This window comes from Tachysurus fulvidraco, chromosome 10, assembly GCF_022655615.1.
Source record: "Tachysurus fulvidraco isolate hzauxx_2018 chromosome 10, HZAU_PFXX_2.0, whole genome shotgun sequence".
Classification (NCBI taxonomy): domain Eukaryota; kingdom Metazoa; phylum Chordata; class Actinopteri; order Siluriformes; family Bagridae; genus Tachysurus; species Tachysurus fulvidraco.
The window spans coordinates 20,026,235-20,039,120 of record NC_062527.1 but is presented as its reverse complement, the minus strand read 5'-3'; the positions used below and the strand labels follow the sequence as shown (position 1 = coordinate 20,039,120).

The following is a 12,886-nucleotide window of genomic DNA, read 5'->3' as shown; positions in this document are numbered from 1 at the left end:
GATGATCAGACAAAATGATCATTCAGAAAGGAATTTTAAGTAATATCCATACAGGTTTGTTATATAAATGACTAATCCCCGGATTTTTACAGACTATAACGCAGACCTTATTATCTTAGCTAGCTTACTATCATGATCAAATCAGGAAGGTTGGTGTTGTGTCCTGAAAAGTGAACAGGGGTTTGTGGTTTTGGACACATTTCCTTCAAGCCGGAGATTAAGAATGTCCCGGATAATCTTTAGCTTCTTACTGAAATGTCACGGCACAGTGGAAAGTCTGGCAGCTGCAGCAGTGAAGAAAAGCCAAAGATCAGAGAGTCAAAGGTCATCGTCTACAGGGAAGTCTGAGTCATATCTGAAAGCTCTGTGAAATGATCCAACCTCCAAACCCCAAATTACTGCAATAATTACGTCCAAAAAATTTACCTTGAAGGGGACAAAATACACATGATGCACTGTAGCTCCATGGATACAGTATACTTTGAGACTTTTCTCTAAATAAAAATTCATTAAAAAATGATTTGCAAATAAAATCCTGGCCTCCTGGTGGTCCACAGCTGAGAAGGTGTTCATATGGCCTATATACAGTGACTTGCAAACGTAAACAGGTATTTATTCTTAAACCTTTTCCACAATTCTTCTTCTTTCTTTCTTTCTACAGTGTGTGGATTAGGCCACGCCCACAGTGATGAGGTAAAGGTGTTCTAGTGTCTTGAACAGTGTGTGGATTAGGCCACGCCCACAGTGATGTGAGGTAAAGGTGTTCTAGTGTCTTGAGCATTGTGTGGATTAGGCCACGCCCACTGTGATGTGAGGTAAAGGTGTTCTAGTGACTTGAACAGTGTGTGTATTAGGCCATGCCCACAGTGTTGAGGTAAAGGTGTTCTAGTGTCTTGAACATTGTGTGTATTAGGCCACGCCCACAGTGATGTGAGGTAAAGGTGTTCTAGTGTCTTGAGCATTGTGTGGATTAGGCCACGCCCACAGTGATGTGAGGTAAAGGTGTTCTAGTGTCTTGAACATTGTGTGGATTAGGCCACGCCCACAGTGATGTGAGGAAAAGGTGTTCTAGTGTCTTGAACCTTCAACATTGTGTGGATTAGGCCACGCCCACAGTGATGTGAGGGAAAGGTCTTCTAGTGTCTTGAACCTTCAACATTGTGTGGATTAGGCCACGCCCACAGTGATGTGAGGAAAAGGTGTTCTAGTGTCTTGAACCTTGAACATTGTATGGATTAGGCCACACCCATGTGAGGTAAAGGTGTTCTTGTGTCCTGAACATTGTGTGGATTAGGCCACGCCCACAGTGATGTGAGGAAAAGGTGTTCTTGTGTCCTGAACATTGAACACTGTGTGGTTCAGGACAGGTTCTTCACAGTGCTCCTATTTTTTCAGCATGGATTTCAGGAAGCTTTACAGATCCGGAGTCCAACCTGAGCAGCTGATCCTATCAGCCGAGTCTCTTCTGGAAGTCGTCAGTGATATGTCGAACATCTCTAGTGTCTGATCACAAGGGACCTGCAGGAAATGGAGCGGTGTATAATTGAATCTGAGGACCTTTATGGGCATTAAATACTTTAATGCTGTGTGCTTTACAGAATGATGTACAGATCCAGACTCATGTGGAGTTCGTTTCGGATCTGAGGCAAGCGCAGCCGAGCAGAATCAAATCTCTGGTTTTTATGGGCGTGGGACATGGCGTTAATGTCAAGTTTTATAACGTAATGTACAGCTTAATGTCTGTACTGTACACACTGCACAAATCGCTTCCATAATCCAGTCAAGCTGAACAGATGGAAATAACCATTAAACATCATCAGCAGGACATTTACATCTCAGTCATGTCGCGCTCGTCTGCATGTCCAAGCAGAAACTACAACAAAATAGACCAAGAATAACAAACTCACCTTTAGATAATAAATAAATAAATAAATAATGTAATATAAAATATAAAAGGTGTGAATAAGGCACCATATCAGACCTGTCTAGGGACAGACATGCAAAAAAAGGATGTTTTCCACACTTTTCTTCAGTTTCTTGTTCTTGTTAAACCTTCTGTTCTTCTTGTCTCTCTTTTTCATTTCCTTCTGCATCGATCTTTTTCCTATCCTTCTATTTTCAGATATTTTTAAGTTGATTGATGTCTTTCCGTCTTTGCCTAATTTTCGACATCTCCTTCAGTTCTTTCTCTTTGTGGACTTTTTCATTTCTCCTACAGTCCTTTCTTTCATTCCTTTCTCCATCTGCTGTTTTTTTTTTTGGTTACGTTTTTTCTTCCATCTTTTCTTTATTTACATCCTGTCATTTTAAATTTACTTCATTCCATCTCCACTGGTCTTCTTCTTTTTCCCAGTTTGTTTTATGTCTGGTTCCTAACTTTCAACATGTCCTTTTGTTTGTCATTTCTATTTTTTCTTTTCTCTGTGTTGGTGGATATCTTCCTTTCTGTCTACCTTCTTGTCCCTTTCTCTTGCCTTCTGCCTTCTTTGGCTTTCTTTTGCTTATTTTCTTAAAGAAAATTTCTGACCGAAGGCACGGCTTCCTTCTCTCATTTATCTCAAAAGAAACTCAAACTAACAAATCTTTAATTGGCTTGAGAGTAATTCTGATCTCACTGACACTCTGTCTGGATACTCAGGTCATTTACTGGTAAACGTCTTGCTGGCGAAGTCAGTAACTCTACGGGTGAATCTGTCGCCATCTGGTGGAGACTTAGCGCAAAGCTCAATCTTTATTATTCAGTCAGGTTCCTCTTAAATTTATTTATAATGACCGCAAGAGTTCACCCTTGGTCCTAAACTCCAGGAGTAATGATAGTATATAACTCTAGTGGAGACAACAGAAAGAACCTAAAGGGAAAAGGTCATAAATCCTTTTATTGAATAATATGAAAAAGGAGCATATTTTATATAACATACAGTGTAACAGACCGTGTCCCACAATCAAGTCAATAAACGGACATTTGTTTAAAAAAAAAAAAAAAAGTGCCTCTCTTCTCAACCCAGAGACATGGATCGGTTCATTTCAACAATGAAGTTACTTCTTCTTTGATAAGAGCGAGAGCAAGACAGCTTCCCTCACACGATTTATGTAAAAGACATACATGACCATCTCGGATTAGCGCCATCGCACACACGCTAGTATAAAGAGCTTTAACGTAAGAATCCAAAGAAAGTCGTGCATAATTATTGCCCCCCCATTTAACTTTTCCACGTGTTGTTCAACTGAAATAGGCTTTGGGTGCGAATAAATGTTGTGAATCTTACACCACAATAGGTTAGAATATTTAAACGGAAACTGTTTGCAAAGCAAAAAAAAAAAAAAAAAAAACACACTGCACAAGTGTTTGCACTCTTCTCTTGTTCAATTAGTTGCCATCAGAAGTATTTTTACAGCAACGTAGTTACGCAACCTTTAAGCAAACTTTACACACACACTCAAAAGCTGTAAATAATTCCGTAAACTGTACTGATACTTGTATATCATCATAAGTCAGCTATTTTGTGTAGATTCACATATTATCGCTGAACAAAGCCTGTTTCAGGTTGTAACGTCACAATGTGGAAAAGTTCACGGGACAAAATCACGGCCTCGTGATGAATGTGTGCTGCCCTGAATTTACAGATGAATGGAAGACTGCTAAGAGACAGAAGCTTCCTCGGTTTCAGTGATGATCATGTCGTGATTTGAGTTGTAAAGGAATAGTTTGGATTAATAATAATAATAATAATAATAATAATAATAATAATAATAATAATATCACCATTTTGATTTATTTCCCCCACAAAAACAAACTATTCCTTTAAGCCAGATTGTGAAAGGGTTTTGGAGATCCTGCAGACGTTGACGCTTCGACAGTAAATGCTGCTGCTACATGCAGAGGTCGACTCTTTCTGTCTTGACTAGTGATGGCCGGTTCTTTTTAGTGAACTGGATGCACTGATTCGTTCTAAACAGTTTGCGTCTTGAATCAGCGCTGATCCACAAGTTACTAAAGTTACTCACTCTCGGTCATGCCTGACAATCGGTCCGACTCTAAACAAACTAATATCCCGGAGTTATATGTAACTCCTGTACACTGAACTGAGACATGTTGTGCTGAGAGAACTGTGAGCTTGTGCTGTTGATACTGCGCATGTGTGAATCACTGAACTGATACAGCGAATCATCAGTACACTGAACTGAGAACTGTTTGTTTCAGACGCGTCCGACATACTGAGAGCCGATGAGCTGTTGTTATTGCGCATGCGTGAATCACTGAACTGATACAGCAACAAAAAGAAGTGGTTATGATTTAATGTCTTATCAACGTACGTATGAGTGTTTAACTCAGTTACATTAGTTTTTGAAACAGTGATGGAGCGAAAGAAACATTTCAAAATTACGCTTTTACTGTAAGTTTTTGAAAGTCGATGAAGATTAGATTGTTAACTTTATATCTTTAAGACACGTAAAACATCCATGTTTGCATCGATTCCATCGATGCCTGTACTGCATGTTTTATTTGCAAAACTTAAACGTAAGAAACGTATTCAACTAAAGTTATGATTACAAAGAACTTTTCGAATGTGTTAAATTGATTGTATTAACATCTGCCGGCAGCGGCGGGATGAAGGAATTTACGTCATGACGTCATGACATAAAAGAACTGGTGAACTGGATTATTGAACTGGTTCGTTAAAACAAACTGTTCGAAAGAACCGGTTTGCGGAAAAGGACCGAACTTCCCATCACTAGTCTTGACGTACGCACTATGAAACGTAGCTGAATCAAATCCGCTAACATGGCTATCGAAGACCGCAAGCTAACCAGGGAGTCGTTAGCGTTGTGTCCTTAGCTTAATGTTAAGCGATAGAAAAGAAAAATATTCAGAATGAGCATATAAACAAGACGCATAAACAAAAGTAATGAAAGCACGTTTGATTTCGTTTTTAAATTTAACAGCGCTGTTTTGAACCTGCTTTAAAAGGTCTTGCGGATCGTTCTGGATAAAAAGTCTAAACCTGGTCTAGAAAGCCAAACTAGAGCCCTAGATTCCTGTAGACTGAGCCGTGAAGCCACGAGGCTGCTGTCTGGATACAAGAAATGCAAATGTTTATCTTTATCTGTGTAGAAGTGCTTTAAATGATGTTTTCAGAGTGTTGTTTTATGACCTGTTCATGAAAGTTAAGGACTGTTGCTTAGTGAGAGGTTCCTGTTTCTATCCACGGCTTGCTCTGTGTAGTATCGGATTTTCCTCCAGGAGGCGGTTGAGTTCTGTTCAATTCTGTGTTCTGATTGGTCAAAGGGAACAGATTGCAGCAGTCATTCCTAATACTTCACCGTTTCTATAGTAACACGTGGACATCAAACAGTCAGAAGTAAAGCTGCGGCTTTCATCTATCCTGATGTCTGCTAGTCTGTCACTGTTTGCTCTTTATATAATATATACAATAAATCACAGCTCTTTCACTCTTATACAAGTTCATCTGTTTTATTTCGTCCTATTTAATATGTGGAATTTATATATATGTTTATTTTTCCCCCTTTTCAAGCTGAATGGATTGAAATCGTAAAAAGACAAAACGTAAAATAAACACTCTGTGTGAAGAAAACACTGTGTAAAAGATCAACATCTGATCCTCTCATGTGCCCAGCATGTTAAATCTAATAGAACAGAATGTGTGTAAAGGGGGGCACTTACTTATGGAAAGTATGAATGGAGCTTAGACCAGTCACCCATCTAAAGCTCTATGCACTAAGACGTTACAAATGTGATGATTATTAAACGCGGTACATATGCGATGGGATGGCATGATGTGACGCCACAGAGAGCGAGAATGAGAATGAGAACGGCCGCTCCGCTTTAACAAAGAAAAGAAACGTGAACACGGGTCTGAATAATGGCGTTGGCTTTGCGTGTGCATAAACATCTGTCCCTCAGACGGGAGCGCTGAGAACTTGAACTGTGGCGAACGCCACGCTCTCAAAACGAGTAGTTTTTAAAACAAAACAAAAAAATGTATAATTATAATAATATAATAATAAAAAGAGCATGCACAATATTCACCTCTCTCACCAACACCAGCAACATGCAGCTATGTTTACCAAAAGTCCTATGACACACTTTTCCCTGATGTATGACGACTTTAGACCTCGATTGTGTTCGTAAATGCCTGAGCTGTGTGTGTGTGTGTGTGTGTGTGTGTATACATGGTCCCTAGATACCATAATAAATACTAACACAAGCCTCTGGTTTAAATCATCCCAGGTTCGCCTCCTAGCGCTCGGCATGTGAGACGTCCGTATGCTTATTACAGGTTTAACAGCACTTATAATCTGTCCTTACGAATACTTATAGACGCACCAACATTGCTACTGTATAAGAATCAAACCTATATATTTAAATATATAAATGTGTATTATTGATTACTGAAAAATATGTTTTTATATTTGTATTTCCAACACTGCTGTTTGTTTAAGTGGGGGAGGGGCACGGTAAGGCACTCAGCCATCTTCCGCATACACGCATGTACAAATGCCTACGATTGGCTACTGTCGCTGTGAGTGACAATGGAGAACCAGTAAGCCCCTCCCACCTCCGTTTCCGAACAACAGGATAATGTTCTGTCGCTTCCCAACGCAGGAGACAAATACACCTTTATAAATCCCTGTGAACACGTTAGCTACAACCGACGATCTCTCCTGCGTTGCCTCATCAACAATCCTACATGTTGGCACCTATAACACTTTTCCACCAAGTAGGGAAGCCGTAATCCCTGGCACGCTTCAAATCTCGGGCCACGCCCCTAACCCGAGCCTGACCAAGACGGAGGTAATGTAGGTTTCTTTTATAGCTAGCAGCGAGAACGTTAGTAAACTGTTAATTACGTGAGGTGTTTATTAAACCTGTAATAAGCAAATCATTCTCGACAGCAGCTCATAGTTATCTCCATGTCATGAAGGGGTGGAATTGCTGGTTAGTTTCTTTTGGAATTGTAAGAAACTAAAAGCTGTACGTGGTTTCAGGCCGCACCTTGGGCTACTACGTGAGTGTGTGATGATTCAGACAATGCTAAACCGGTGGCTATTAGCGTCCATTACTCTTCAAAGGAAGGTTAAGGTTTGCAAAAATTCTTCCTGGAAATATTTTTTCATATCCCTTTGAAAACCTGGTCATTCCAGAGTAATGACGTGAACAAAAGTAACGACACCCCATAAAAGGTCGGAGGCGTCTATAGTAGCTGAGGTGTTGCACTGGAGGTGCTGCGTTATTGTGCGGTGTTTTTGTAAGAGCTCTTTTACCGTTTAGTCGCCGAACTTTCCTTTTATGGGGTTTTACGGGCGGGGTTAATTGTTAACCAGCTATGCTGTGCATGAGCGTCGGCCTTTTTAAACAGATGTGTACGAGTACTAAGAAAACGAGTGCTAGAGAAATTTCCTGTCGGGAATTTTGAAGTGTACTGAAGTGACTTTACTAAAGATGGACAAATTGTGTGCACGTGTTTCTATGGAAGGATGTACGGTTGTGCGTATAGAAGCAGGGCAGGCAGCAGGAAGAAGGACAGACAGAAATGATGGAGGTGAAGGCTGTCATAGTGGTTGGCTCTTGAGCTGAACTGAACAGTGGAATCTCCCTCTTGGTATAAAATGAAGAATATTTCTTGGTTAGTATAGCGTATACTCTATAATCCTCTACGAGTTAAAGCAGCATTGTTCATATTGTAACAGGATCTGTTTAACGTTAGCATATCACTATTTATATTATAGCTGAACAAAAAAAATTACATACAAAAAAAAAATGTTTATTTATTTTTTTTAAAGAGACTCGGAAGCTGGATATTTACGAGGAATCCCGTCGAGCGACATCACGTGGATATACGAAACGTCCTCCGTCCGTTTGACCGCGGTGGATGAGAGAAACGTGTCGTCTTGAATGTCTCTGTGGAGGACGTTTAAATCCGGAACGAAAAGAGCGGGAAACTCGTAATAAGGCTTTGTACAGATCCGTCTCTCTCTGCAAGTGCATATGAGCCAGAAAGCTTCCACAGGCTGAAGAAAAGCACATGAGCCCACGTTTTTATAGAGAGAGGCTCCGCCTCCCTGTGTTTTTTGTTTGTTTGTATTTTGTTTGTTTGTTTTTGACAGCATTCTCACATTAGTAATTAAAATAAAGAAACGAGGAGAGTCGGTTCATCTGGAATGTCAGTGTGCGTGTAAAGATCCAGGAGAACGTGAATCTCCGCTCCAAGGTGTTTTAAAATGAAAATAAAACACAGAGGTCACTGGGCTTCACCTCTCGGTCACCGTGCGTCACCAGTTGGCTTTGACCGCTTTGATGTCACTCACCAGATTCTGGGCGAGGCAGATGCCGAAGATCTGTAATAGGCACACACACACACACACACACACAGACAGACACACAGACACACACACAGACACACACAGAGAGACAGACAGACACACACAGAGACAGACAGACAGACAGACACACACACAGACACACAGAAACAGACACACATTAAGAAAGCAGTCTCATGGTCTGTGTAATACACTGGTGTGTCCATTAGGGGGCAGCATCTCATTAACATCATTATCTGCCACACGACGACTCGACAGAGACTTTTACTTTGGTAGGGTTCCTGCAGAACTCTAGTACCTGCCTTGTAGCTGCTTTCAGTGACTCATTTACCAAGAAAAACCTGCCACTTTGCCCTGTAAAAGTATTGGACCTTTTTATTTATTTATTTTTTTTTACTTTTATAGACCAGATATTAGTCAAACAGTGAAAACTGCCAGGTCTGTGTGAGTTACTGAACTGTTTATATATTAACCCTGACTTTAGGGCAGAAGTGAGGACGTTAACCCTGCCTGCTGCAGGGAAGCCGAATCGAGGCACTTTGACCCATATAATATGTAAAGAACACAATATCACTCTGCTGTAATGCAAGACCTTCTCCCTCGTGTGTGAACGTGAGAGACTCGATTTCAGGAACAGCGACAACAGACTTGTTCTTTATTTCATGCAAATTAAAACATAACGCGGTGAATCGAACTCCGATCCAAAATGAATGATTCTCGGGTCGATTGTATGATACGTGAAACAAATATTTATTTATTTATTTGTTTGTTTGTTTTTTAACTACTGTCTGGAAATTCTGTGGATTCACGGTTTCCTCTCTCATCTTATCTGCCCTCTCGTTACAGGAGACAGCTTGAGTGTTGTGGTTGAGACGAGGCTCGTGTGAAACTGGTTATCAACACGAATGGCGTGATTTAAAAAGATGCTGGTGATCAGACTCCCGGTTGCTATGGCGACGTTGACACTAAACCTTGCTCTGTTCCCACATGTAACTGTGGATCAGATTAAATGTCACTTCCCTATAAATACAGAGATCTAAACGGTGCAGGATTCTTACTTGTAGTAGTGCAATACCGACGAAGATGCCAGCCACGACGATCAGATTGTCCTGCAGCCACTTCTCAAACTGCCCCACACACCCCTTTGTGTAGATGTACCGCTGTCGATCAAGCTCCTGAGGAAAAAATACATTAACGCGGATGAGCGATCGGTGTCAACAGCAGTGTGTGAGAGCAAGTGTGTGTAAAAGTGACGTGACATTCGGCTAAGTACGGTGACCCATACTCAGAATTCGTTCTCTGCATTTAACCCATCCAAAGTGCACACACACACACACAGCAGTGAACACACACACACACACCGTGAACACACACCCGGAGCAGTGGGCAGCCATTTATGCTGCGGTGCCCGGGGAGCAGTTGGGGGGTTCGGCTGAGGGCACCTCAGTCGTGGTATTGCCGGCCCGAGACTCGAACCCACAACCTTAGGGTTAGGAGTCAAACTCTCTAACCATTAGGTCATGACTTCCCCCACTGTGTGTGTGGGAGAGAAAGAGAGAGAGAGTGAGTGTGTGTGAATGAGTGAGTGAGTGTGTGTGTGTGAGAGAGAGAGAGAGAGTGTAAGAGTGAGTGAGTGAGTGTGAGAGAAAGAGAGAGAGAGAGTGAGTGTGTGTGAATGAGTGAGTGAGTGTGTGTGAGAGAGAGAGAGAGAGAGAGAGTGAGAGTGTAAGAGTTAATGTAAGTGAGTGTGTGTGTGGGTGTGAGAGAGAGAGAGTGTGTGTGGTGTGTGTTTGTGTGTGTGGGTGTGGGTGTGAGAGAGAGAGAGAGAGAGAGAGAGAGAGTGTGTGTGGTGTGTGTTTGTGTGTGGTGTGTGTGCGTGAGTGCGTGACAATGTGTGTGTGTGCGTGTGTGTGCGTGTGTATTATGTTTCCTTCAGGTTGGCTGATAACAGAAAAATTACTGTAGCTTCTATTTAACAAACATACAAGCGTGTGTGTAAGCGTGTGTGTGTAAGTGTATGCAAGTGTGTGTGTGTGTAAGCGTGTGTGTGTATCATGTTTCCTTCAGCAGGTTGACTGATAATGGGTGTGACGACACAGCTTCCCTGCCACACTGAGCAGACTGAAGCGCTTCCATGCAGAGAACAAGAGATTAAAGCCTTTAAACACAGCCGGCGTGAACAAAACTCATGAGTCACACACACACTGGCTCCATATACTAACAGATCATTACAGAACCGAGGTGATTAAAACATCTTAGTATTTATTTGATTATGTTCTGCGTGGTTCTGGAATCTCTGTGAACATCTTTACAGCAGGCAGCGGTCAGATCAAGGCTACTGACTTCAGCGCCTGTCCCTCTGAGCACACGCGGATCACAAAGGAGGTAACAAAGAAATCTAGACGGACATTTTAAAGCCAGTTGTTAAGAAATAAGAGTTAAAGAGGATGTAAAAGCTGCGTATGAGTCGCGGCCGGTTCCCCGCAGAGCCGCAGCGGCCCAGCCCCGGGTTTCTCTCTTTAGACACATGACATAAAGGACCTTCAACGCGGACGTTCGGGCCAATGAGAAGTGGAGAGGATGTGCTGGAGGACCAATGAGACGACAGGGAAGTGATTTCCCCTGGGGCTCAATTCGGTTCAGGTCTCTTTTAAACACGGTGGCTTTTTTATCCGTCTCTTATTTCCTCTCCCACGCCGCGGTCGGCCTCGGGGCACGGTGCTGAGAACTGACACGGCTTCTGAAAAACTGCACAAAAAAGCTTTAGAGAAAAAAAGTTTTGATTTCCTGACAGTCCTAATCCTAAACTCTGCACGATTCAGTCGGCGGTGTTGGGGAAATAAATGCCTCTGTGTGCTACGTAGTTACACCTAATGAAATAAAATCTCATTCTGGGAGTCTCTTTGTGTGTGCGCTTTGTGTCTCACTTCCTGTCCACACCCTTCCATACAAAACAGGAAGAAGCACGAACACTTTTGACTGACAAGATACAAAAGATTCAAAGGAACTAAGCTGGTTCTTCTGACATGGAAAACCAGTGAACTGTATCTATCTGCCTGCGCTCTTTACAGTAAAGACAAAACTACAGCAACAAGTGATGGGTTAAATACACGAAGACGTTACGCGAACAATCTGGTTCCTTTCGACGATCCTGTATGTGACGGTTTGATGAATCGTATTGTAGCTGATTCGCCGTTTCTGTTTAAATACCGAAGCGTTTCCTGTTGTTTGTGAAACCCTGATGTTTCAGCTACTTGGCTGATTACATCGGAAATATTTTTAGATTTAATGAAACTGACTGTTCTGAAGGAGGGGGGGGGGGGGGTAGTGGTTAGCACATTTGCCTCACACCTCCAGGGTTGGGGGTTCGATTCCCGCCTCCACCTTGTGTGTGTGGAGTTTGCATGTTCTCCCCGTGCCTCGGGGGTTTCCTCCGGGTACTCCGGTTTCCTCCCCCGGTCCAAAGACATGCATGGTAGGTTGATTGGCATCTCTGTAAAATTGTCCGTAGTGTGTGAGTGTGTGAGTGAATGAGAGTGTGTGTGTGTGTGCCCTGTGATGGGTTGGCACTCCGTCCAGGGTGTATCCTGCCTCGATGCCCGATGGCGCCTGAGATAGGCACAGGCTCCCCGTGACCCGAGAAGTTCGGATAAGCGTTAGTAAATGAGTGAGGGAGTGAGTGACTGTTCTGGGAGAGTATATGTAGATAACCGGGTTAGAAATGCAGGAGGCGGAGCTTTTCTAAACTGACAGGTGAGTAGAGATTCCTCCCGTGTCCTGATTGGCTGAACCGAAATGAAACACGGAGAACGTTTAAAGTTACTAACTACCCTGACGACAGTGCTGACACTGGAGACTCCTTCCATAAACGTTTGTTTGTGTTTATTTAACGCTACGTCGTCTCACTTTGTGCCTTTTTAATTCCAATGAAACCCACGAGTTGAATCGGAGTACAGTGCGCTCCTAAATCACACACTCTGACAGCGTAGCCATGGCAACAGAGCCGGCAGGGTGCTGTGACTTACCACGCCCGCGCTGACGGAGAGCAGCGAGGCTTGGCTTAGCTCTCTGTGTCCCCGATTACAGAGCGCCGCTTCTCTCTGCCTAAAACGGGAAGCTAATTATCACCCTGACCGACTCAAACTGTTATTACAGGCTCTGCTCCATGAGCTAAAGCGCTCAATTATTGCACTTAACCCCCTGAGGGTGGGGTCAATGCTCACTCTGTGTCTGTGTGTGTGTGTGTGTGTGAGTGAGAGAGAGAGAAAGTGTTTTAAACACATCCCTGTACAATGTCTTCTATAAACAGCATGTATCATTATCCTCTGCTCATCATATGGAGCTCCGGCGCCGGAAACACGTACACAATTTACTGAGACTAAACACCCCCCCCCAACAAAATGAATAAATAAATAAATAAACAAACAAACAAACAAACACACACATACATACACACACACACACACACACACACATACACACAAAGAACGTGTACTCCACTTAGGTGGCTGAATTTCATTACACCGCTTTGCACCTGGGTCACATT

At 42.6% G+C, this 12,886-nt stretch overlaps 1 protein-coding gene across 1 annotated transcript in view; it reads right to left on the bottom strand.

Annotated features, from left to right (window-relative positions):
• Positions 1-2,858: 2,858 nt before the first annotated feature.
• Positions 2,859-12,886, bottom strand: part of tspan17 (tetraspanin 17) — a 31,966-nt gene continuing 21,938 nt past the window's right edge. The window contains exons 7-8 of the mRNA XM_027163489.2: positions 9,399-9,515; positions 2,859-8,358 (exon numbers count right to left, since the gene is read on the bottom strand). Coding sequence (XP_027019290.2) covers positions 8,293-8,358; positions 9,399-9,515 — 183 coding nt within the window. The 3' untranslated portion in view covers positions 2,859-8,292. The remainder of the gene's footprint in view (positions 8,359-9,398; positions 9,516-12,886) is intronic.